This window comes from Cottoperca gobio, chromosome 9 (assembly GCF_900634415.1).
Source record: "Cottoperca gobio chromosome 9, fCotGob3.1, whole genome shotgun sequence".
Lineage (NCBI taxonomy): Eukaryota > Metazoa > Chordata > Actinopteri > Perciformes > Bovichtidae > Cottoperca > Cottoperca gobio.
Genome location: NC_041363.1, coordinates 10639803 through 10664670, shown reverse-complemented (window position 1 = coordinate 10664670; position 24868 = coordinate 10639803). Strand labels below are relative to the sequence as shown.

At 39.6% G+C, this 24868-nt stretch overlaps 3 protein-coding genes across 7 annotated transcripts; all 3 read left to right on the top strand.

Annotated features, from left to right (window-relative positions):
* The first annotated feature begins 10 nt into the window (after nucleotides 1-10).
* On the top strand, nucleotides 11-6995 carry pes (pescadillo). Its single transcript, XM_029439604.1, has 15 exons — nucleotides 11-199; nucleotides 426-505; nucleotides 1292-1445; nucleotides 1735-1844; nucleotides 2090-2261; nucleotides 2412-2501; nucleotides 2953-3069; nucleotides 3403-3480; nucleotides 4031-4120; nucleotides 4674-4804; nucleotides 4933-5058; nucleotides 5382-5566; nucleotides 5950-6095; nucleotides 6192-6359; nucleotides 6599-6995. Exons 1-15 carry the CDS (start codon nucleotides 176-178, stop codon nucleotides 6668-6670), a joined length of 1743 nt encoding a protein of 580 aa, XP_029295464.1. The 5' UTR covers nucleotides 11-175; the 3' UTR covers nucleotides 6671-6995.
* Nucleotides 6996-8463: 1468 nt separating this feature from the next.
* gal3st1a (galactose-3-O-sulfotransferase 1a) lies at nucleotides 8464-14023 on the top strand. The gene is given in 4 exon segments (XM_029438885.1): nucleotides 8464-8697; nucleotides 11162-11312; nucleotides 11790-12537; nucleotides 12539-14023. Coding segments are annotated over 3 exon segments (1278 nt in total). The 5' UTR covers nucleotides 8464-8697; nucleotides 11162-11184; the 3' UTR covers nucleotides 12941-14023.
* A 1969-nt stretch (nucleotides 14024-15992) lies between these two features.
* On the top strand, nucleotides 15993-23499 carry lztr1 (leucine zipper like post translational regulator 1). 5 transcript variants are annotated; one of them, XM_029440275.1, is made up of 20 exons: nucleotides 15993-16369; nucleotides 16461-16656; nucleotides 16762-16824; nucleotides 16910-16966; nucleotides 17069-17148; nucleotides 17244-17352; nucleotides 17709-17792; nucleotides 17879-17936; nucleotides 18039-18178; nucleotides 18271-18472; nucleotides 18642-18872; nucleotides 19000-19092; nucleotides 19202-19297; nucleotides 19938-20112; nucleotides 20231-20400; nucleotides 20534-20817; nucleotides 20961-21110; nucleotides 21839-21944; nucleotides 22061-22141; nucleotides 22578-23499. In XM_029440275.1, the coding sequence occupies exons 2-20, from the start codon at nucleotides 16505-16507 to the stop codon at nucleotides 22692-22694; spliced, it is 2448 nt and encodes an 815-aa protein (XP_029296135.1). In that variant the 5' UTR covers nucleotides 15993-16369; nucleotides 16461-16504; the 3' UTR covers nucleotides 22695-23499. The 5 variants fall into 5 exon arrangements, with proteins under 5 accessions (XP_029296135.1, XP_029296134.1, XP_029296137.1 ...); XM_029440276.1 differs by having other exon boundaries at nucleotides 15995-16656; nucleotides 18642-18680; nucleotides 18762-18872; XM_029440278.1 differs by lacking the exon at nucleotides 15993-16369 and having other exon boundaries at nucleotides 16548-16675; nucleotides 18642-18680; nucleotides 18762-18872.
* The last annotated feature ends 1369 nt before the right edge of the window (nucleotides 23500-24868 follow it).

The window sequence follows — 24868 nt, the reverse complement described above, 5'->3', positions numbered from 1 at the left end:
CCACCCTGTCATTTGGGTCCTAGGTACTTGTCGCACCGCCTCCTTCGCGCATGTCAAACAACACGTGCATTTGCTGCTGGTGTCGGTAGCGAGAGCTGTGTTCGACTCTTAAACGCTTAATTTGTAGACTATTACATTTACATAACTTGTGTGTAGGGTCACATCATATTTGTAAATGGGAGGTATTCAAAAGAAAAAGGTAAGAGTTAACGTCGGGCTAATGTCAGTCTCAGGCACATTAATAACCATAGCAACGTGGCTAGTTAGTTAGCTAACGGAGCTAGCTGATGTTTGTTTTTCTGAAACGGTAGAATCTGTTGGGTGCAAATGAGTGTTTTTATGTCAAAGCATTTAGTTAACCTGACTGTATTTAAGTCATATTACCTGTGGGAATTTATTGTGGTCGTCTGTCCTGTGTTTTTCAGTATGAGAGGGGATCTGCCACCAACTACATCACCAGAAACAAAGCTCGCAAGAAGTTACAGCTGAGCCTTCCAGATTTCAGGTAACCTGACTGTTCACTGTAATACAATCGTGCATTATGGTGCGTGTGTTTTTGATATACACTTAGTTGCGAAATTATTAGGTACACATGGTTAACACGAATGCATATCTGCAATACATCCTACCTTCGTGAAGGTTATAATGTTCAGTTTTGTTGTAACTATTTCAGAGAGGTTTTGATCCAAGTTTGTTCACTTTTGGAGCTTTAGTTTAACGCTGCTGACTTGTATTGTATTATATTAAGTTAAATCAACTTAAAGCAGAACATATCAGTACACATACCATACACATTCCTAAATATACAAGATGACCACTAGACCTAGTGGTCAGGCTACCAAACAGAACACCTGAAGGTTGTGAGTTCAATACCAGGGGCTGCCACCATTGTGCAACCCTGAGCAAGGCACTTCACCCCGAGTTGCTCCAGGGGGACTGTCCCTGTAGTTAGTTCACTGTAATCGCTCTGGATTAGAGAGTCTGCTAAATTACATGTAATGTAAAAAAGACACACAGACGCTAAGAAATTAGAGATGTTTCTTATATTTTGTCTGTACCATGTAGACAAAATATCAGAAACACCTCAGTATAAAGCAATACAATCCAACTATACCATAAACTACAGCCTCTGAATTGTCCATTTAGTTGAGTCAACACCGAACATTTTAATTGTTAAATCATCAAAATAAGGCTAGTTTGTTGAAAAACAGTTCCATATCATGACTCCTGACAACAGCTTGCATGTCGCAGACATAGTCATATTCCTGATCTCTCTCTCTCTCATTTTCAGGCGACTGTGCATCCTTAAAGGCATCTACCCTCATGAGCCCAAGCACAAGAAGAAGGTGAACAAGGGATCTACAGCCCCAAGGACCTTCTACCTGCTCAAAGACATCCGCTTTCTCCTGCATGAGCCAATCGTTGGCAAGTTCAGAGACTACAAGGTATTGCAGGCATATTTTACAACACCATAGTATGAACATGCTTTTAAGCAAGAGTTTATTTGGAAAAGGATCTTAATTGAACTGTGCTAAATCCCATACAGAGAAAGTATATACTTTTCAACTCAAGGGAAATTGGTCTTAGTATTTTTGTAAGATCAAAAAGAGTTTTTGCATTTAGTAAATGTTATTTCTTTTGGAAATTCTTGTTTTTGTTTCCCTAATATATTTTCTGAAGTAATGTTAGAAAATGTGAACGCTGTCTTATTGTCAAAATGTTTTATCTTAAAAGGTATTTGTACGCAAACTAAAGAAGGCTGCTGGAAAAACTGAATGGACTACTGTGGAGAGACTGAAGGAGAACAAGCCGGCCTATAAATTAGACCACATCGTCAAAGAAAGGTGAGACGGTATTAGATGCCGCACTCATAGTAAGGCAATGTTGAGCTTCTCTGACTCTGTCCAGTCAAAGTAGAAAGTATCAGCAGAAATTACTGGGTAAATGCTATTTGTAAAAAATAAAGAGGCATGTTCACATTTTTAGAGCTTTTGAATGACTTATTCACTCAATTTATTTAATTTAGCTAGTAAGATTACCAATAATCATTGTCTAATTGTTTCCTCCCTGGTGCTCCTTTTTGTGGCAGGTACCCCTCCTTCATTGATGCTCTCCGTGACATCGACGATGCCCTCTGCATGTGCTTCCTCTTCTCCACCTTCGCCCGAACAGGAAAATGCCATGTTCAGACAATCACGCTGTGCAGACGCCTCACAGTGGAGTGGATGAACTACGTGATTGCATCCCGTGCTCTCAGAAAGGTGCGACTTTACAGTGCACAGCAACCATCTTGATTTGTTTGACGTATAAATCAAATGGGATGGGGACAGGGGGGGCACGGTGAATTGATATGTCTTGAGTTCATTGACCTCTGTTCTGTAATGAACTAAATGCCTGTCTGTTCTTGTTAGGTTTTCATCTCCATCAAGGGAATATATTACCAAGCAGAGGTGATGGGACAGATCATTACATGGCTGGTGCCATATCAGTTCTCACATGATGTAAGTAAATGATGAAATGCACTCCACAGTGATTATGCTAACAAAAAGCAGTGACTTTAGTATAATAGAATTACAGAGGTTTGAGGTGGTTTTAAATATTAATAGCTATTTACAGTCTGTGGGCTAAAACGCACAAGAAGCATAATTCTCCTTTACAATAATTCACTACATATTTATAATAAGGTAAGCAAACTCATTAAAATATCCATTATTTTAAATCGGTGTATATGATGAGTTGGTGGCATTGGATTGTGCCAGAGGCTACCAAAGTTTGACTTTTACGGCTATGTTGGCTGATGGAGCAGGGTTACCCTTTGTATAACTGGCAGTTATTATAATGAGTTAACGAACTGCTTTGTGTGCTCTGGGATTATAAATTACTCTTTAAGTGTTTACACTCATGTTCATTTTACCACTGTGACTTAGTTCAACTCTGTTTTTTCCCTTTCAGCACCCAACAGATGTCGACTACAGAGTAATGGCAACTTTCACAGAGTTGTACACCACGCTCCTGGGGTTCATTAACTTCAGACTCTACCATTCCCTCAACCTGCTATACCCACCAAAGGTATCTTGGACTCTGAAACAACCACAAGGGTTCTTCTCTCTATATATGTACACATTATTTTGAACACTTAATTTATCTGAAGGTGTCGGTGGTCAGTAAAGACAACATTTTTATTGTAATTATTGTAACAGCTTTATAATGATATTATGTTACTCAAAAGGAATTCAAAGTGTTGTGTAGACTAAAATCTTACATTGTAATCTCCTATTGTGACATATTTTGATAGGATTCAACTTGTGATGGAGTTATAAATGGTTATGCTGCAGGATTTATTGCTATTTGGTCAGCTGTTAGCTCACCTGTACTTTGTTAATGTCATCCCTCCTTTTGCAGCTGGATGTTAAAGCAGAGATGGAGCTGAAGGAAGAGAATGATGATGACTATGCCATGAATTCAGAAAGCTACCTGGAGGTGAGGTTCATCACAGTGGTGTCTGTAGATTATCTACAGTAGCCAAGACATTATTTTTTTAATGACTTTTTAGCAGCACAAGCGGAGCGCCATTATAATTATGAACATTTATTTTACCTTGCTGCAAATATTTACAAATGTATTTAATTAGTTTTTTTGTTTGTTGACGACCCCTTGTGTGTCAGCACCCCTGCTGTGCTGATGCAGTGGCCTCATTATAATGAATGGGGCATTGTTTTCTATGCAAATGTTCATCTGAACACTGCCTTGTTCTTTCTGATAACATTTAGTGGTTTGATTCTGATCCTTTTCAAGATGGGACATCTTCTGTATTTTTAAAGAACGATGTCTTATTTTTAAGTGATAAGATATTAATATGTAGGGTACCACGCACCTTCTGGACATTATCAAAGATATTATGTAAAGTTGTAGTACTGCAAACTACTGTATGTCGTTTATTGAAGTGAACTGACATCTTTTATCTGGTTATTCACCGTAATGATGAGTACGTGTGGACTTTTGTTCTAAACCCATGTTTTTATGGCTGCAGAAACTCTCAGCTCTGAGTACCAGTCTGGCGCAGGTGGTTGCAACTGCAGAGGAGGAGGAGGGGGAACTCGACCAGTTTCCTGTTGAAGACGTAAGGCAACCAGTTCACAAAATATGATTTGCTGTATCTTACCTGTTATAAATATACTGAGAATAAAATAGTCATGATAGTTTGTTTCATGAAACGTGCAGAAAGACGACCGTTGTTAACTAATTGGTCTCTAAAGGCAGAGGTGAGAGATCTCATGTGTGTCCTGAGGAGTCAGAGTTTGGAGAGGTGTAAGACTGGGGATTACAGCTTCATGTTTGGTTGTTAAAGACGACATGCTTCTAACATTGGCAAACTTGTTGTGCCCAACTGGTTTGAAGTTCTCAACCAGGTAACCAGACACCTTTTTCAGAACTCAAACTCCAACATGAGCCTAGTGCAGCCTAGGAAATATCACAATGGAGTTTGTAGTGCTGAGCTTCCCTGATGGGTCAAACACAAGCCTTTTGAAACGGCTGCAACATGTGTACATCATTCTTTTAGACATTGCACAGTGAATTCAAATAACAACTTAATGACTCCAACAAAACAGTGGCTTTGGAATCCTCAAACCTTTACAAAAATATCAATAAAGGATTTCCTTTTAATTCTTTAGGAGGACATGGAAAAAATGGAGGCCAAGGAAAAAGAAGAGAAACAGCTGGAAGCTCAAAAAAAACTTTTTGAGGGACTCAAGTTCTTCTTGAACAGAGAAGTGCCCAGAGAGTCGCTGGCTTTTATCATCAGGTGAGTGAGAGCTGCTGCAGTGAAACTCAAATAAACGTCAAAGACATTCTTATGAGGTCAAATGTATAAACCTCAAACTGATGTAAAGCCCCTTTTTCTATCTTTTGTGTGCCGCTGCTGCCTTCCAGGTGTTTTGGTGGTGAGGTGTCCTGGGACACGTCTGTTTGCATCGGCAGCACATACGAGGTGACGGATGAGACCATCACGCATCAAATTGTTGACAGACCCAACATCGACAAACAGTATATCAACAGGTAAAGGGATGTTTTTAAAATGTCTTGATTTTCAAACGTATAGAACGTGCCTCTTTTTGTACAACCAATTTGTTTTACAGTAAATCTCTGAATCCTTAATATCATATCCTTTACAATGCGTCCTTTCAGAGTCGTCTTTTCGCTGCTTCATCAAAGCAACCCTGTTTATCGTGTGACCCTGTCTATTCTTTTTTCCCCGCTCTATATTTTCAAAGTGTCGCGTCATTTCCATCATGCCTGCCAACTCCCTTGTATATTTCTTAAGCAGAGCATCATATGACGAGAAGATGTGCACTGTTTTACTGTGATACCATTTGTTTTAGGTACTACATCCAGCCCCAGTGGGTGCATGATTGTATCAATGCCAAAATCCTCCTGCCTGTCGAGGACTACTTCCGTGGAGTGACTCTTCCCCCCCACCTCTCTCCCTTCGTGGAGGAGAAGGACGGAGACTACGTGCCTCCCGAAAAACTAAAGATCATGGCCTTACAACGGGGAGAAAAACCTGGTACTAACCCAAACATTTCTCTGACGTGTAGTCTTTCATTCTCTGCCTATAAACCTTTCATTGTTTTACAACATTGAATCAGTGACTTATAATTAGGATGTAGGAGTATTATACCTACAATCAATGGTCGCACTGATTACACACAGGTGATTGCTTTTGAGTTAATTATGTGACTTATTGGCTGCACCTGTAATACATTGGGTGGATCATAGTAAGTGAATACGTGTGAAATGTTTGATATTTGAGAACATTTAAAGAGATTTGATCCGTTTGTTTCTGTTGCATCCATTGAGTCAGTGTTTTAAAACAAACTTTAAGCCTAAATGGGGTGCATAATAATTCAGATGCCATGGACACATTTATATGTTTTACTTCCATCACAGCCCAGGAACAGGAAGACGAAGAGGAGGAAGAAGACGAAGAGGAGGAGGAGGAGGAAGATGATGAAGAAGAGGAGGAGGATGATGATGATGATGAAGCAGAAGAGAATAATCTGAAGAAAATGGAAGACAAAAGATCCAAGGGCAAGGTAAGAGACTTTTGATCCTTTTTCATTACCGTCCGTGTCTTTCCCTGTTTTTACAAACCGGCGAAACGTTTCTTCAACTCCTCTCTTCCTTTTTAGTCTCTGCCGGTCAAAGTGACCGCTGGGAAAGTAAAGGTAGAAAACCCAGCACGCTTGGAGCAGGAGGAGAAAGCAGAGGAGAAACGTCTGGCCATCATGATGATGAAGAAAAAGGAAAAGTACCTCTACGACAAGATCATGTTTGGAAAGAAGCGAAAAATCAGAGAGGTTTGTTACATGTTGTTATTAATTACTGTGTAGATAATACCGTTTGTACAGCCACGTGTAGCAGATACATTTATTTTACATTTTTAACATTGGATCCTTTTTATTTTCAGTATCAGACCTCTTATCTCGTTTAATAGTATTGTATAGCTGCTGTGTGCAGAGTAGATTCAAGCCCAGTGATGACCCCCAGAGTTCACTGATCTCTAAAAGCCTAAACTCATTTCTTTCTCCTCTTCCAGGCTAACAAGCTGACTGCCAAGAGAAAGGCCCACGATGACGCCGAAAAATCAAAGAAAAAGGCCAAGAAATGACTCCCCTGATGATGTATTTGGCAGATTGACTATGTATTTTATATTCTTGAAGTAGAGTGTATTACAGGTTGACGTTTCCTAAAAACCTGTAAATGCATTTGATTGAGTTACATACACGTGATCTGGGGGCATTGACCTCTGCATAATTTCACGCTGAAATGCAGGATAGCGTATGCTAATTGTGTAATTAATAATGTAAGTGACTGTTTGCCTTTTATGTTGTTTGTATGAACTATTCTACATTACACAAGATATTTCTTCCACTTCATTTTAAAATCTGTACTTGAAATGGTCTTTATTTTACAGTAAAAACACCGAATATTAAGCCTTTTACTTGTGATCTGTACCTCCTGGGTGGCGTATTCAACAGGGACTAATATGCTTCAGGCAAGCAGTTAAGGCTCTTCCTATTTTCTTATTTTGTATAAGAATTATTTGTGCCTCTTGCCTTGCAGTTGGCGCTATGAGCGAGAATGCACAGGTGTATCCTTTGTTGCCTTGACTCCTCTCACCTTAGCTTGTCTCTTCCTTGCCTCCTCAGTTAGGAGGGACTTAGACACGTGGAGTGGAGGCGAGGATGTACAAACTGAGAAATAAGAGCCTTCAGTCTCTAACTTGCAGATGAGTTACTCTCGGGTGTCTCAACCCACAGCTGTGTTAGGGTCAGAAGAGATTCTCACAAAATGGGGAAAATACAGTCTGTCACATCTGTGCTGTGGGCTGAGGTCACTGTGCTGCTGTTGGTGGGTAGTCTTTAGTGATTTGTCCACACATGGGCAGTAGGCGTTGATGACGAAGGAGCATAAGCCCCTCTGCCCTCTTGAGATGCTGCTGTGATCGTGGTGGGCCAAAGGCCAGGCCAGTCATGCCCCGCTCTCAATCTCCTCATTCATTTTGTGACGCTCCCTCCCCCCTCTCACCCTGATCTGCATTCCATGCATGCCCACCCAGTCCGGGTTTCAGCCTGGCACTCTGGGTGCCTGCAGGCCTAGGCACACCCTACTCAACAAAAGCAGCAGTGTCGTGCTTGAGCATGACAAGTGTGGGATGAGCAGCACAAATCCATCCACCCCCCCCTCCAAGAATCGGGGCCACTGTGTGGAGAGAGAGAGATCACACATACTGTAATGGATTAAACGTTATGGCTACATCCTGTCTAGCAGAGACAAATAGACTTGTGACTCATGGCAGAAAGTTCATTTAATTCTCTATTGAAATGTCCATCTTGCGTAAGAGATTGTAATGACAACTATATAAATTTTAAAAAATCAAAACACTTAATCGTAAACACAGTATTGCCTTGTGACAATCCAGACCGTATAGGTTGCTCAGTTTGTTTAGATAATTGTCTAACTTTCATAGCTGTCCGTTGTACATTCCTCCCAGAGCAAGTATACACGATGTATAGACACAGCTTGCTTAAAAAGCATTTCCAACAATACAGACACCAGCGTTGTATTGATCAAGTGGTACAACTAGAGCCTTTGTGCTTTGGCTTTATGCATTTGTTCGTTTTATGCTGTTTTCTACCCCACTTATCAGCTTACAGCTCAGACTTTAGTGTCCACCCTCAATAGCCCTCTGTATGTAGAAGGAGAATGGGGACCATACAGTCTCTCCCCCCCCACCCCGCTTCATCTTTCTCCCTCCCCTTTTTATTTTTTTATTTTTTTTAACACTCTGGCAGTTGCTCGTCCCTTGACAGACCCTGACGTCATAGGTGGGTAAATGAGCCTCCCTGCAGAGCTTTATTCAGCAAGATCACTTTTTGCAACTGAAAGTTGAGGGGGGGGGGGAGGCATCAGGTGTTCATGCAGAGAGGCCGGGAAGAAGAGAAGCAGCAACCAGATGAAGAGGCGCGCGCGGCACTACTGAGTTTATAGCAGTATGTGTAGTTTAGACTTGAGAAGTGCGGCTGTAGGAGGGAGATCACTTACGAGTCGTCTGGAGCGGGATGCAAAGGAAGAGGACAATGCTGTTGTTCAAGAAACACTGCCAATAGTTGCTCTTTGGATCTATGTATGAAGGTAAGAAATCATTCTCCAGGCTTTTGTCTAAATAGTTGAGACCGTATCGGAGGTGAACGAAGTATTCCGATATTTCACTTAAGTAAAAGTATAGAAATACTGTTCCAAGTAAAAGCCCATCATTCAAAAATGTTACTTAAGTAAAAGTACAGAAGTATTCGCATCATGTGTACTTACAGTACCAAAAATAAAAGTTCTTATTTTGCACTACGGTCCATTTCAGATTAATATATCATGTTAATTGTGTTCACAATTATGTTCTTTACAAAATATACTGCAGGGTAACTGATCAATAAAACTTATTTTAAACTATAATACATTATTTGTATTAATCTGAATCTTTAAAGTAACTGAAGTCCAAATCAAATATGTTGTGGAGTGAAAAGTACAAGATTTGCTTCTGAATTGTGGAGTAAACATATAAAGTAGCAGGAAATGGAATAATCAAGTATAGTACAAGTACCTCAAAATAGAACAGTATTGAGTAAATATACTTACTACCACTTAGCAACACCATCAGCGACTGTAATCACATGAAATGCAGTCAAGGAAAACGGTTCATCATAATTCTTAATGTACTCTTAAAACAATATTACTCTTAATCTACTGAGTTCCTGTTATACCCGAACAATAAATACATTTGTGGGTTTCGTGAGCAGCCAAACAAAGCTCAGGTTAAGTGTGGAGTGTAAATTTGCACACAGGAAGTCTTATTGTTTGTTAGAAGAAAGAACATTTCAAGATAAAGAATACAGTTCTAATATACATCCTACAAGGACACACATTGTGATTACATGGCACCTTTTGGGGAAAAGTTAAGCAAACAATGATAAACTGATATCAAAAATAGCACTGCCTTTTATTTGTCCAATAGGATCAGGTTTGTAGGTTATTGCGGACATATCCTCGAAGCAGGAGATATAATTAATGTCACTTAAAATTCACTCTACATTAGCAGGAACCTGAAACTAGCCATGTCCTCAAATGTCTCACAACAGAGTGGCTTCTGATGGCAGAGAGAAAGAGCTCTCACATGCCTCCATAATAGCCCCTTCATGGAGTCCAGACAAAGAGCAGAAATGGCCCTTTTAGCTGTGTTTGGAGAGTAATGTTTGTATAATGCTCTGATGATGCTCTGACTGAACCTAAGGTGCACATAGTAACTTGTACCAACATGAAGGCTTAAAAAAATACAAGCCATAACCCAAAGGTGGACTAAATCCATAAATGAATAATAAATGACACACTGGACACCAAAACAAGGACACAATACTTAAGACTAGACAGGATTAGGTCTAGATTTTTCAAAAAGACAAAAGGCTTTCAGAGAAAATGGAAACTTGCACTGGGATTAGTTTAGCTCATTTTAAGACCACTCAGATTGATTTTGTGACCCTTCGGAGGGGCCCGTTTGTAAACCACTGTACCATACTACCAAACTGTAATAAAGGTATTCACTAGCTCCACCTCCAGCAGCTACAACAGTAATAATATATACAGAAAGTCAGTCACAGGGGCCTTTTTACAGCACTAATTGTACTTTTTTATACTTCTGTATTTTTACTTCAGTAGGATTTTGAAGATAGGACTTTGTTTTAATGCAAATGTGTTTGAAAGACTGTGTTTACTGTTTTCCTCTCATGGTGATAGAAATGGAAGAGGAACATGGGGAGCCAACTCAACTGATCTAATGGTTTTTCTTTAAATTAAATATATGTAAATATTCAGAACACTTGCAATTAAAAATTTGTTCCAACCAAACTTTTTACATAAGTGATTAAAAAAATAATAAAAATAAAAATAGTATACCTGCTCTGTGTTGGGGTCAAATAATGCTGAAACTTCTAGGTGGTCAGTGTTACTTTGTTACATGCGTAGCTGAGTCAGTGGGTGGCTCGTCTTACCGCAGTCCGCGGGGGGGCAATATCCCTTTCCACAGTAATGCATTATTTATTTTATGGGGCAGCTGAAAAACACAGGGTTGGTCATTACAAGTCGCATGTATGTCATTTTGTAGCTCACTATACAATTTAAAGTACATCCTGTGTTTACATTTTTAAGTGGACAGCCAAGTGAAACTGAGTCAAATACACTTAGAATATACCTTCCTGTTGCTGAATATTTATGAGCATCTTGAATCCACCTGATGACTGCGCTGTACTACATAACAGAATACTTAATGTTACAATGTTGTGCTAGTATATTGGATTGCTTTATATTTTATATGCGTTGATGTTATTGTGTCACTCCAGGGAAAAAAGATTGTAAACTATAGGGTCACTTAACACTTCACCATCTAAATAAATAATTCAAACTGGTGTCATTGTGTCCTCAAAGCCTACCAGAGATAACATATTACACACAATGAGGTTTTCTTGTATCTAACTTCAGAATTACAAAAAATGTCTGTGGAGCTAGCAGGTAAAAAATGCTGACCATGAAGATGATGTTCTTTGTTTTATAGGTAATCTCTGATTCTGCTGGACCATGGCTGGCAAGCAAGGGAGGCAGTGGAGGTCCATGTGCAAAGGCCTGGTGCTGGGTACCCTCCTGACCAGCTGCATGATCCTGCTTTACTGCCTCTCCACTCCGCAGATCCACTTCAGTCTGCCTGAGTAAGACTCATCACACTGGTGTGCATGTGTTCTCTAGAAAACATAGTGTCAAATTTATTCAGCAATTACTGTATTTTAGAGTTGAAACGTAATAATAATGTATTTAATTTTTCAAGCCGTGTTCATTTTGGCAGTTATTTAAGACTACGTCTTAGTCTTAATTTTGAGACATGCTCATTAGCTTTCAACACATCTTTGTAAGTTTTATCCTTCATAGTGTCAGTTTTAGTCGACAAAAGTCATTACTTTTAGTTAAAATGTTTTCCTTCATTTTGCCAGCAATTTCTTTTATTTAGTCTTGTGTCAAATGTCTATTAGATTATATTGAACATTTCAGTCAATCTAGCCAAAAAAACAGATTAATTTTATTCTAGCCTCTGAAATGTGATGGTTTGCTGCTTTTCCTTATTTAGTGTGAAAGTACATTTCATCAGCATGATCAGCACATTTATCATTTAATTGTTTCCCTCTCTGTAGGGTTCCAGTGCCTTACTCCTGTGCCCACCGTCCATCCCAGCTCCACTCCAAACCAACCACCAACAGCTCACAACAAACCACTGGCCAGACCTGCACTCCTAAAGTGGATATCATGTTCATGAAGACCCACAAAACAGCCAGCAGCACCTTCCTCAACATCCTTTTCCGCTTTGGAGAGAAGCACCGGCTCAAATTTGCCTTCCCTAACAGCAGAAATGACTTCTTCTATCCGTCCCTTTTCCAGCGCTCCCAGGTTAAAGACTACAGACCGGGAATGTGCTTCAATATTATATGTAATCACTTGCGCTTCAATGCGCCTGAGGTAGCCAAGTTGCTACCTATGGACACTTCCTACATCACGATTCTGCGAGACCCCGCAGAGCTTTTTGAGTCATCCTTCCACTACTTTGGCCGGCTCGTGCCTTTTACCTGGAAGATACCAGGTGATGAGAAGCTGACTGAGTTTCTGCGTGAGCCCCATTACTACTTTGATCCAGAGGGCTTCAACTCTTTCTACCTCAAGAATCTGCTGTTCTTCGACTTTGGTCAGGACAACACTCTGGAGCTGCATGATCCACGGGTAGAAGAGGGAATCAGATTCATCACTGACCGTTTTCAGCTGGTCATGCTGGTGGAATACTTTGAGGAATCACTCATCCTGCTCAAGGATGCCCTCTGCTGGGAGATGGACGACGTGCTCTTCTTCAAGCTCAATGCCCGCAAGGGATCCACTGTGTCTAAACTCACCCCCCGAGCTGAGGACCAGGGCTCTTGAGTGGAACGCTATTGACTGGAAGCTATACCAGCAATTAAACCAGACTTTTTGGAATAAAGTAGATGCATATGGACGTCGACGGATGGCTGAGGATGTGGCAGAGCTCAGGAGAAGGAACGCAGAGATGGCATCCATCTGCATCGAAGGGGGTCGGGCTGTCGAAGCTGGCAGCATCCACGAGACAGCCATGCAGCCCTGGCAGCCCATCGGAGAGAAGTCCATCATGGGCTATAACCTGAAGAAGAATGTGGACAAGGCACATCGGAAGTTGTGCCGAAAGATGTTGATGCCAGAGCTTCAGTACTTAACAGAGCTTGGGGTTAACCTGTGGATCACCAAGCTGTGGGGCCATGTCAGAGATATCATTAACTGGTGACTAAACGTGTGAGCAAGAGGGGCCAATTCAAGTCTGACAGACTGTATTAGAAGAAGAAGCATCTGACTGGGCGGCTCAATCTACAAGTATTGAACAAGTTTGCTTCACGCAGATGAGGCCTAGTATTGTTCTTTATGTTTGTAAGTCCATTTTCAAAAATGTAAATGTTCTTATTCTCAGATGTGAAGTTGTTCTAATAGAGTATAGGAGTGAACTATTAAGTTCAGGACTAATTTTATGAGCCTGTTAATAGAATAAAGACAACAATTGATATTAACAGATATGATACAATTAAGGTTGTTTGAAGAAAGAATAGCACTAAATATTGTCAACCCTTTGATGTGCATCCCCCAAAGTTGAAATATTTCAGTTCAAAGAGACTGAAAGCCCATTAAGGGCTAAAACACAGATGTGCAAATAGTGAATGTAAGTATTATATCCCACTTTACTGTCTATGGAGGACAAAATCAGACATCATTTTAAAAACAGGTGAACAAATAGAGACCTTTTCACTTAACAGGGAAAACACAGGTGCAACTAATAATATTGACAATTGCTTTGTTCCCAGAGCTGTTACATCTAAATCAGATGTAGCCATCGTTATTATTATGAAATACACCTGTACTTTACCTGTAGCGACATCTCAAAAGGTCTCTCATGAAAAAGGTCTGATAAATAATATGCAAAGAAATCAATAAATTAAAAAGTGAGTAGGCAATCAAGAGGACATTGTTTTCCATATTCATTTATTTTTCTTATCAGTTTTAGCATATGTTGAATTATTTGCTATATTCTCTTTTCTTCTGATACCACAATGTTAATCCTAATAGCATTCACCGTTGCCAGGTGTTTTGGGAGGTACATTGATGATGTGGTGGGACTTTGTAGCATAGTGAGCAAAAAGAAAATTCATCGTCAGCCAAGGAAGATAAATCCTATCTAGAAAGGCACTATGACAATGACTAACAGGTTAAACTCCACCTAGATGTGTCTACACTGCCTCAGAATCATAGCCTGCAGAAGTAAAGGGAATTAAATTGTTTGTGTTAATGCACTGTATTACTCATGTATTTCTTAATTTGTGTCTATACACACAAATATATATATATATATGTGTGTGTATATATATATATATATATATATATATATATATATATATATATATATATATATATATATGTATATATATATTGTGTATATATATATATATATATATATATATATATATATATTGTGTATATATATTGTGTATATATATATATGTATAAATACTATGTATATATATGTATATATATGTATATATACTATATACGGTATATATATTTATTCTGTATTTCTATGCATTTAATATTTTCTTTGTCGTGTTTTGTGTTTAATAATGGATTGAATTATTTATTTATCTGTAACTTACTGATTTTGTCCTCCATACACCTCCCCATTATTCCTGACAGTATATGATAATATTATCATCCTCAAAATAAAGTGAAAAGTGCATGTAATATTGCATGTATTAAATGTTAAATGTTCATAAAGTTCACAGCTTCTGTGAGTGTTTCATCCTTATTACTGTATGTATAATAATTAGCAAGATGTTTCTTGGTTCATTGTGTATGAATGTACTATATGACATCCCAACATCTTGGAATAAGTTTTAAAATATATCTCCATCCATCCATCGTCTACCGCTTATCCGGGGTCAGGTCGCGGGGGCAGCAGCTCCAGTAAGGAACCCCAATCTTCCCTTCTCCGGGCCACATCCTCCAGCTCTGACTGGGGGATCCTGAGGCGTTCCCAGGCCAGTGAGGAGACATAATCTCTCCACCGAGTCCTGGGTCTTCCCCGGGGTCTCCTCCCAGCTGGACGTGCCTGGAACACCTCCCTAGGGAGGCGCCCAGGTGGCATCCTTACTAGATGCCCGAACCACCTCAACTGGCTCCTTTCAACGGCAAGGAGCAGCGGCTCTACTCCGAGTCTCTCACGGATGGCTGAGCTTCTCACCCGATCTCTAAGGGAGACGCCACCCGTCTGAGAAAACTCATTTCGGCCGCTTGTACCCGTGATCTCGTTCTTTTAAAAATATCTGAAATGTCTAAATCCGGTGTTGACAGGGGCCACTGGTAATACACAAATAAAAGAGGATTGTCCTGTAAAATTACTTTATGATGAAGATAATACAACAAAGTAGCAGATCAGATCCCCGCTGAATCATAAATGAATTACTGTAGTAAAAATAAAATTCTTATTACTTATAAGTATTTCTTATATAAACTGTATAAAGATATATTATATTATTCTAAAGAATCTAGAGAATATACAATGGGCGCATTGTGTATTTTTCATCTTTTGGTTATTCAGCTTGACATGAGCTTTTAGTGAGCTCAGTAAAAACATTTGTTAGAGATACTTATTAGAAAAGGAGAAACTCATGACCCTACATATATATACAATAGGTTGTTTTTATTATAAGAATGTACAAACAATCATACCATTTCAATGAATGAAGAAATAAAAAAAAATGCTACACCAAAAAGTAATAGAAATATTATTAAAATCTTAGCTACTGACATGAATTCCCTATTACACATTTAAGAGACTCAAAATAACATTGAATTTAAATGAAAAACAACTTATAAAATGGGGTTGAATTAAGAGGTGTAGCTTTATGAACAAGAATTTCCTCATAAGATAATAATAATAATAATAATAATAATAATAATAATAATAATAATAATAATAATAATAATAATAACAAGATTTAAAAAAAAGTTAACAATAGTACACAAACTGTTATCATGACATTCAAAATAAGTGATAATGTTTACCTTATACTAATTGCATCTGTTGTTTTGTCTTTCCAAAATGTAATACAGTATGGGCAACCATAAAACATAAAAGTATCATTATTTGTTCAGTCTTGGAGAACTAAACGTTACGTTTAAAGTGTAAAGCTTTTTATATATATATATATATATTTATATATACAGTATATTCTTTATCAATGAGGGTTGAACGTCTTTCTGTTTTTTTACAATACAGGAAGTGAAGTACTTACTAGTCTCGCGCTCGGGGGCGTGGTTGTGCTCCTTAATGACAGCACTTTTGTTTTGCTAGTTAAACGTGTGGCTATTAGTGACTTGTTGCGAACTCATTCACTTTGAATGCATACTAGCTTTAGTATTGAACCAGATACGGCCGACATTAAATGTAATGTTGGTAGCTAACCGTTAACTTCTCGTTCGCTGTAACTGTTAGCTGTTAGCTGTTGCTTGTTTTGGAGATTAGCACAACGCTAGCTAGCTGCTAGCTAGAACTAGCTATGCGGCTAATGTTAGTTTTTAGCATCGCGAGCTGGTCGCGAGTAGCCAACTGTTGGAAGTAGGAAGACCATAATCCTCTAACGTCAATAACGACTTTAGTTTAATCTAAAAGGTAATTACAGTGCCAGACTGCTAAACTAACATTGTCTCTCACGCTAATGACTGACTTTTAATGATGGCGTTAACCGTGGACGTCCCTGCAGATGAGTGGCCCTGAGAAGTGATTCAGCTGGATGAGTTAGCAACAATGTCCTGTAGATCAACCAAAGTGGCCCCGAGTGTTGATTTCGACCACAGTTGCTCCGACAGCGTGGAATATTTGACGCTCAATTTTGGCCCATTTGAGACAGTTCATCGCTGGAGAAGACTCCCTCCATGTGATGAGTTTGTTGGTGCAAGGTAACATGTTGACAGATGAGTAGGTGCAGCTTTATCTGACTTCAACGGCTTAATATGCACATGTACAGCATTTTATTCACCCTGAACTACATTTGCTCCATTTAGGCGCAGTAAACACACTGTTGTGGCATACAGGGATGCCATCTATGTGTTTGGGGGAGACAATGGGTGAGTAGTACTGGACAGTGAATGGTATTTATACTTTATACTCATTGTTCATTTCATCGCATTTACACTTTTTGTCACTAAATAGGAAGAACATGCTGAACGACTTGCTCCGTTTTGATGTGAAGGACTGCTCATGGTGTCGGTAAGATTGCAGCAATGCACTATTGCACCTTAATTTAGCAAAATAAAATAATTATAGGCTGTTCAATATGATTTATTGGCTTTTGTATGATGTTCACTACAGAGCCTTCACCACTGGAACACCACCTGCTCCCAGATATCACCATTCAGCCGTTGTCTATGGCAGCAGCATGTTTGTTTTTGGTAACTCATGTTCTTAATATTACACTTTATTAATTATTCCCATTTTTAAATTCAGGTGATAGTTATGCTTTAATGCTTGACTTAATATTTTTCAGGGGGTTACACTGGAGACATCTACTCAAACTCAAACCTGAAAAACAAAAATGACCTTTTTGAGTACAAGTTTGCAACAGGGCAGTGGACAGAATGGAAAGTGGAGGGGAGGTAATGTGTTTTTAAGGTGCTCAAAATGTGTTTCTAGGATAGATTATTTTATTTTTTTTCACATTTAGTTGGTGAAACAAACTTTTGAGATTCATTAAAGCATTCACAACCAGCAGCGTATTTTGTGTTTTTCTCCCATGTGTCTGTTTTTCAGTTTCTATAATTGAAGCTTATTGTTTGCTGTCCTCGTTGCAAGATGACCTTGCTAACTTTACATAGCAGGGAATAGTGTCTTTCTTACACCTTGTCACACAGCTACTTTGAGCTGCATGGGGGCATACAATCTAAGTGAAAACCAAAAAACTCAGCCAGTTGAATATCAAAATTTAGCTCTACTGTCCTTTTGTCTGTTTCAGCTTGCCAGTGGCTCGGTCTGCCCATGGGGCCACGGTCTATAGTGATAAACTGTGGATATTTGCTGGCTATGATGGGAATGCAAGGTATGTTTGACTTTTTTTCATCTTTTGTCACAATTGACACATTATTTATTGCATATAATATTGACAGATATTTCCCCCTTGTGCAGGCTGAATGACATGTGGACCATAAATCTGCAAGATCGAGAACATGCCTGTTGGGAGGAGGTCAGTACAATACATTTCAATATATTATAACCGCAAAGAAAAAAAAAACGCTGCCCAACACTGTACAGTATGTGTTAACGTCTCTGTCTTTGTGTCCATCAGATCGATCAGAGTGGTGAGATTCCTCCATCCTGCTGTAACTTCCCTGTAGCTGTGTGCAGGGACAAGATGTTTGTGTTTTCTGGTCAGAGTGGAGCCAAAATCACAAACAACCTCTTCCAGTTTGAGTTCAAGGGCCACATGTGAGTCCACCCTTTTGCTTGCACCTATGACTTACCCCAGTCTCTCATCCTGTACTTGCAAGTGTTACATTGTACTAATCATTACTCTTCAGGTGGACACGCATCCCGACCGAACACTTGCTGCGGGGCTCCCCTCCACCTCCCCAGAGACGTTATGGCCACACTATGGTTGCCTTTGACCGTCACCTGTATGTATTTGGAGGTGCGGCTGACAACACTCTACCCAACGAACTGCACTGTTATGATGTGGACTCTCAGAGCTGGGAGGTAATCCATCCCAGCATGGACAGCGAGGTATGAACAAAATGGTTGAACGATATCACAAATATGTGACGACACATGTTGGTCCTTATCCCCATCTGTACTGTACTATCTCTTGTTTTATGCAACTACAGCTGTTTAGTCAGATTAATACAGTATGTGTGTAAAAAGATATATTTTAATAATGTGTTTCATTTTTGAGCTCTTTAGTGCCACCCTGGATGTGCATGTAAACACATGTGTAAGTGAATCCTTAACTACACATTTTGAAGCAATGTTTTCGAACGATCTCCTTGCACATTCCCTTTCCCTTCCCCCTCAGATGCCCAGTGGGAGGCTCTTCCATGCTGCTGCTGTGATTCAAGATGCCATGTACATCTTTGGAGGAACTGTGGACAACAATGTGCGCAGTGGGGAGATGTACAGATTCCAGGTTAGTGTCAAACAAATTCATTGTTGAAATATACAAGCACTTGGTCAAAAGAAAAGAGTAAGAACTTGGGGATACAAGTTATGTTTGTTAGGTATCTCTTGAAAATATTATTGTCTTTTTCTCACAGTTCTCCTGCTACCCAAAGTGTACTCTCCATGAGGACTATGGCAAACTGTGGGAGAATCGTCAGTTCTGTGATGTGGAGTTTATTCTGGGCGAGGTGGGTTCGTTAGCCGCTGAACCGCTGATGGACATTACAACTTGACATTCACATTATCCAGCTGAGATGATTTTTCCATCTTTGTGACTCCTTTTCGTGTTGTTTACAGAGAGAGGAGAGAGTCTTGGGGCACATTGCCATAGTGACTGCACGATGTCAGTGGCTGCGGAAGAAGATCCTGCAGGCTTGGGATAGGCAGCGACAGGTCAGAGCCTCGCAACAAATACACTTCGTCTCCTCTGAGACGAGGGAAGAATATCGGTTTTATCAGAAGATATTTATTCACATAAAACATTTTAATAAGGAAAATCAGCCAGAAGGAGTTGTAGTTAATTTGACTCAACAATCACACAAACTGGGAGACAAAAAAAAACACAAATTCAATCTCATGAAATGAAAATGATCAAATCTCTCCTCTGATATCACAATACTGATATTGTATTGACACAACTCCTGTGTCATCGTTCTGATGTCAAACAGCTATAACTGACAAATCAGTTGAACTCACAGAAAGCAGAAGAGTTCGGTCCTAATGAGCTGCTCCAATTAAAGAAGGAAAGAAACCTTTGCCCCACTATCACATTTCACATTTCATATTATTGCCACATATTATTGTTTGTCCCTCCAATAAGATTACTTCAAAGTGCCATCATTTGTGGCACTCAGTATTGACTGTTCATAGAAAACAGGGCGTCACAATGCAGAACAGATCACTATTAGAATATGTGCATTATAACTGTTTTTAGTGTTTGGTGCATGTATAATATATATTTGTAACGGTAAGAGATCACTGCTGTAGAGGAACCTCAGCTGGAATGTTAAACCAAGTGTTATATAATCTGCAGAAGACTAAACAGGACAGCAGTGAGGAAAGTGACGATGGGGCAGCTGGAGGCCTGAGGGATTTCCCAGCAGGCAACAGGCCGATGCAAGAGGTATACATCAGGGAAGCAGAGGCCCAGCCTTTTGAAGTCTTAATGCAGTTCCTCTACACGGACAAGATCCAGTACCCACGCAGAGGTACCGTTCTCCTTATGGTTGCCCTGTTTACCAGTCTCTAGATTGTCACTGCAGTAATCTCCAAGAGAGACAAGAAAAATAAATGATCATTTGTCCCTTTCTTTCTTGTCTCCAAAAGGTCATGTCCAGGATGTTCTGCTTATTATGGATGTTTACAAACTGGCCCTTAGTTTTCAGCTTTCTCGCCTCGAGCAGCTGTGTGTGCAGTACATCGAGGCATCTGTCGACCTGCAGAACGTTCTCAGTGTTTGTGAAAACGCCAACAAGCTGCAACTGGACCAGCTCAAGGTACGTCTGGATAACCACTAATGACAAACTTAACAACTGCAAATGTCATTTGTACTGCCATCCAGTAGCTGAGGTTCAGGGTGTCGTTAAAATAAGTCTTACATTCATGCTAACAAGTTTTTTCTTCCTGTAGGAACATTGCCTTAACTTTGTGGTGAAGGAGTCGCACTTCAACCAGGTGATCATGACGAAGGAGTTTGAACGTCTGTCCACCCCACTGATAGTGGAGATTGTGCGACGAAAGCAGCAGCCTCCTCTCAGGTTATACTCGGACCAGCCTGTGGACATCGGGACCTCCCTGGTCCAGGACATGAAGGCTTACCTGGAGGGAGGCGGCCTGGAGTTCTGCGACATTGTCCTGCTGTTAGACGGACACCCACGACCTGCTCATAAAGCCATACTGGCAGCACGATCCAGGTAATAACACGTTTATAACAAATTATGTTTGATCATTTTACTTTATTTTATACTTCAGTATAAATGAGTTTTTTTTATTGTTGAAGAAGTAGAACATTAGAAAGTCTATTTCAGCTGAGTGATTGTCTCTTTTTACTCTTCAGTTACTTTGAGGCGATGTTCCGCTCCTTCATGCCCGTGGACGGTCAGGTTAATATCTCCATCGGTGAGATGGTTCCGAGTAAGCAGGCCTTCGAGTCCATGCTGCGGTATATCTACTACGGCGACGTCAACATGCCTCCAGAGGATTCCCTGTATCCTTCTCAACTTCAGACTGCTTTATTTCCATTCACCAGATTAAGTCTGGCAGAGCCCACCTTAAAGACAAAAATAAAACCTCTTATAATGAAAATAAATGATGAAAGAGGTGGCGTCTGTGATATGCTGAGAGACCTGTCAATCAAGGCAAACACTTCTTATCGCTTTGATACCTTCTTTTCTGTTGCGAAACTAATTTATTGTGGCAAAAATCTATTGACTTTTATTGCTACAGAGAAGTTGGGGAATTTTTACTTCCAATTTCAGTACAGTCAATACCTGGTGAGTGGCCCTCCTAACCAGAAGTATGGGTTTAGGCAGAAGATTTTAAAAAAGGTTGAAAGATGAATATATTTAGGTATACATTTGTAAACGGTTACTTTTTAGGATTAGAGTTTTTTTGAGGTTAACGAAGGAAAAGAACATTTTTATTGGGATCCATAAAAAGCACTACAGTCAGCATCTAGTGGCCATTATTGGAACTGCACTTGTGTATTGGCCTTTATTCAGTTATTGTGTTCTTGCTTCCACTTGATACTATGCATTCAACTAAATATAACTTTAAAAATGATTTCACTAGCATCATAATTGCTGTGTTTATGTCCAGTGTTAAAGTTGCCGATGCGTTGCATGTAATGAGCAAATACTTAACTGTCCAACTCTCATAAAGATTCTGTGTTTTTTCACTGGAATGTTTTTCACTTCCTTAACCCGTGATAAACAGCTATCTGTTCGCTGCACCATATTACTACGGGTTTTCAAACAACAGGATGCAGGCTTACTGTAAGCAGAATCTGGAGATGAACGTCACTGTGGAGAATGTCTTGCAGGTATTTATGTTTTCTCCCGAGGGAGGGAAGGAGAAGTGACCTAATTTGACATGTTGAAGACATTTTCTTATGCAGAGTGACTCATTTACTCACTCCCTTCTCCCTCAACACTTCAGATTCTGGAGGCAGCTGATAAGACTCAGGCCCTGGACATGAAGAAGCACTGCCTGCACATTATTGTCCACCAGTTCATAAAGGTGGGTGGGCTTGTATCCGGAGCCCTGGGGGTTTGCTGCCCACTCACTGCAGCTGAGCTAACCCTGTAGGCTCGTCTTCTTTGCGGGAGACTGACGCCTTTGGCCTCCTAGTGGATCACCCTCCATCTTCTTTAGAGAGGAGACTGTTTACAGCCCGGCCGGCTGTACAAGCACCTCATCACATAGCGATGAGGGTCATAGTGCCACTCCGATTATTGTTTGTTATTCAAAGAAACAGCGACGCACTCAATTCTCACCCTGCTTCACTGCAGTGTTAGCTCTATTGTTAATGTTTCTGCTTCTTTCTGTTTATCTTCATTTGTTTGTGCATGAGCGATCAATCAAATGCTGCTTATTCCTCATTTTACTCTGTTTGACTTATTGTCTTGATTTATGGCAGATTTCTTTCATTTTTTGCTCTCCTCTCCTCCTAAAGGTGTCCAAGCTCCCCAACCTGCGGTCTCTCAGCCAGCTGCTGCTGTTGGACATCATTGAGTCTCTAGCTACACACATATCAGACAAACAGTGTGCCGAGATGGGCTCTGACATTTAGGATGACGCCGAGAGCCGGGCTCTTTTCTCCTCTCGCAGAAGCCATACATCTCTGCTCCACCTACTTCTAGTCATTCCCTCATTCACATCCGCAGTACTTTTCTTTATGTCGGCCCTCGCATGACTTGACCCACATATGGTAGACGGCATTTATCCACGCTGTATCAAATTGTTTTCAGTGTGTATCTCAAAGAGCAGTGAAATAGGTTAAGAGACCAGATTCTAACCGGGTTGCAATTTATTAAATGTTCTAAAAATTCCCTTTTTTATATTTAGTTTGTAATTTATTTATTTTGATTACAGAAGTAAATGTCTGCAAGGTTTTATTCTGCTCAGTATTACTGCTGCATTTGTTTTAAATAGATATGCAGTGGACTGTAATAAACCCTACTTGTGACGCTATAGAAAGGCTCAAGTATTACCCTCAGCTGTAATCCGTCATCTAAATGCAACTTGATCAAAGTATACTATTAAATAGACTATTTATCTATATATCCGTATCTGTATTCATCATATTATTCTCAACTCTGACACTGCTAACAAGCCGGGATTAAATGTACGGAATCCAAATCATTATATGATAATAATTAGACTGTATGTCTGAAAGCTATTTGTTTTGTTTAATGTTATTGTCATTGGCACACATCTTTGTAATACTAATCACCTCTTAGCATTACTAACAGACAAGCTGTCTCTGTTATACAATATAGCAATGTGTATCTAGTGACATCAGTATGCTGTTATGAAATATTTACCCACATGGGTTTCATGTATTTAAAGCCTTAATAAATCTTATACAAAATGAGTCATGCTGTACTGATTCTCTGTGACACTCTGAGCCAGCTCAACTCACTGGATACCCACCCAGCCCCGCTATCATATGGCAGTTCATCAATATATAGTATAATATGCAGTGCCAAAAGTTGGGTGAGCTTTCCCGTAGAAGCCCAAACTATTATTTTTTTTCTTACTATGTCAATTTGTTTCAATTTGCACAATATATTATATACAGTTTATTGAAAAACAGTAAAGATTTTTATTGAAATTGAAGTTATTTGTCTAGTGATTGTTTTCTATAGGATGCCACATCTACTTACAAACTGCTGACACATTTTAAAACATGACACTTTGTTAAATGCTGTCCCAAAACAAAACACACACATGTTGGTGGATTACAGCACAATAACATTAGATGTAATGTGATTCACCAGCGCCGTCATCTGTGCTTTGTGGTGTTTATGATGGTTTAGATTAAAACCCGATGTCCCAAAGTAAGCAATTTACAGATAAATGTTTTCAGAACTGATACAGTTTCTTCCAAAAGTCTCGCAGTGTATTCACAAATATGTTTTTACCTTGAACATTTGCAGAAATCTGAAATTCTTACACGGACCTTCGCCATAAATTAAAGCTATTGTAACCTATACACTATGTGAACAAGCTGAAGGTTAATCCTTGACCTTTCATTAAATTAGCCACGTCCTTCAGAGGTTTCAGTTTCCACAGATCTATGAATGATAAGGTCAGACAATGCTCCTTGGTTTGAGAGGGTGAACTCATTCGGCTCCTGCTGGGTTTTGCACTTGCAGAGAGTTTTGATTTACTCTATTTAATTTATGCTAAATTAAAATGTAATAGGTTCATTCGATTGAATAAATTGTAATTGTAATTGTCCTTATTACAGTAGTTAAGACAACCAGGCCAACCCTAAACATTTAAACTACATTAAGTGACTTGAATAAAATGTTACATAAAAAGGTTGAACTAATTGCTGAGGCAGCAGATTGAATTTTCTGTTAGCTGCTAGTTGTACTGCAGGAGATGTAAAGACCCTCAGTGGAATTCACAAAGTGTCGGACTCTTTTGGACTGCTGTTGTAAGTACCGTTGTAGTGAGCACAAAGTGCTATTCATAGTCCAGATACTTGAGACACTTGGCACATCGAAAGCTCCTCCTTTTCTTTCCTTAGTGTGTAAATGTCTTAACTAACATAATGCCCAAGTCTCATCAGTGACAGCAGTAAAACAACTCATCTGAACTAATTACAACTTCTTCTTCTTCTTCTTCTTCTTCTTCTTCTTCTTCTTCTTCTTCTTCTTCTTCTTCTCTTCTTCTTCTTCTTCTTCTTCTTCTTCTTCTTCTTCTTCTTCTTCCTCTTTTCTGTGTACTTCCCTT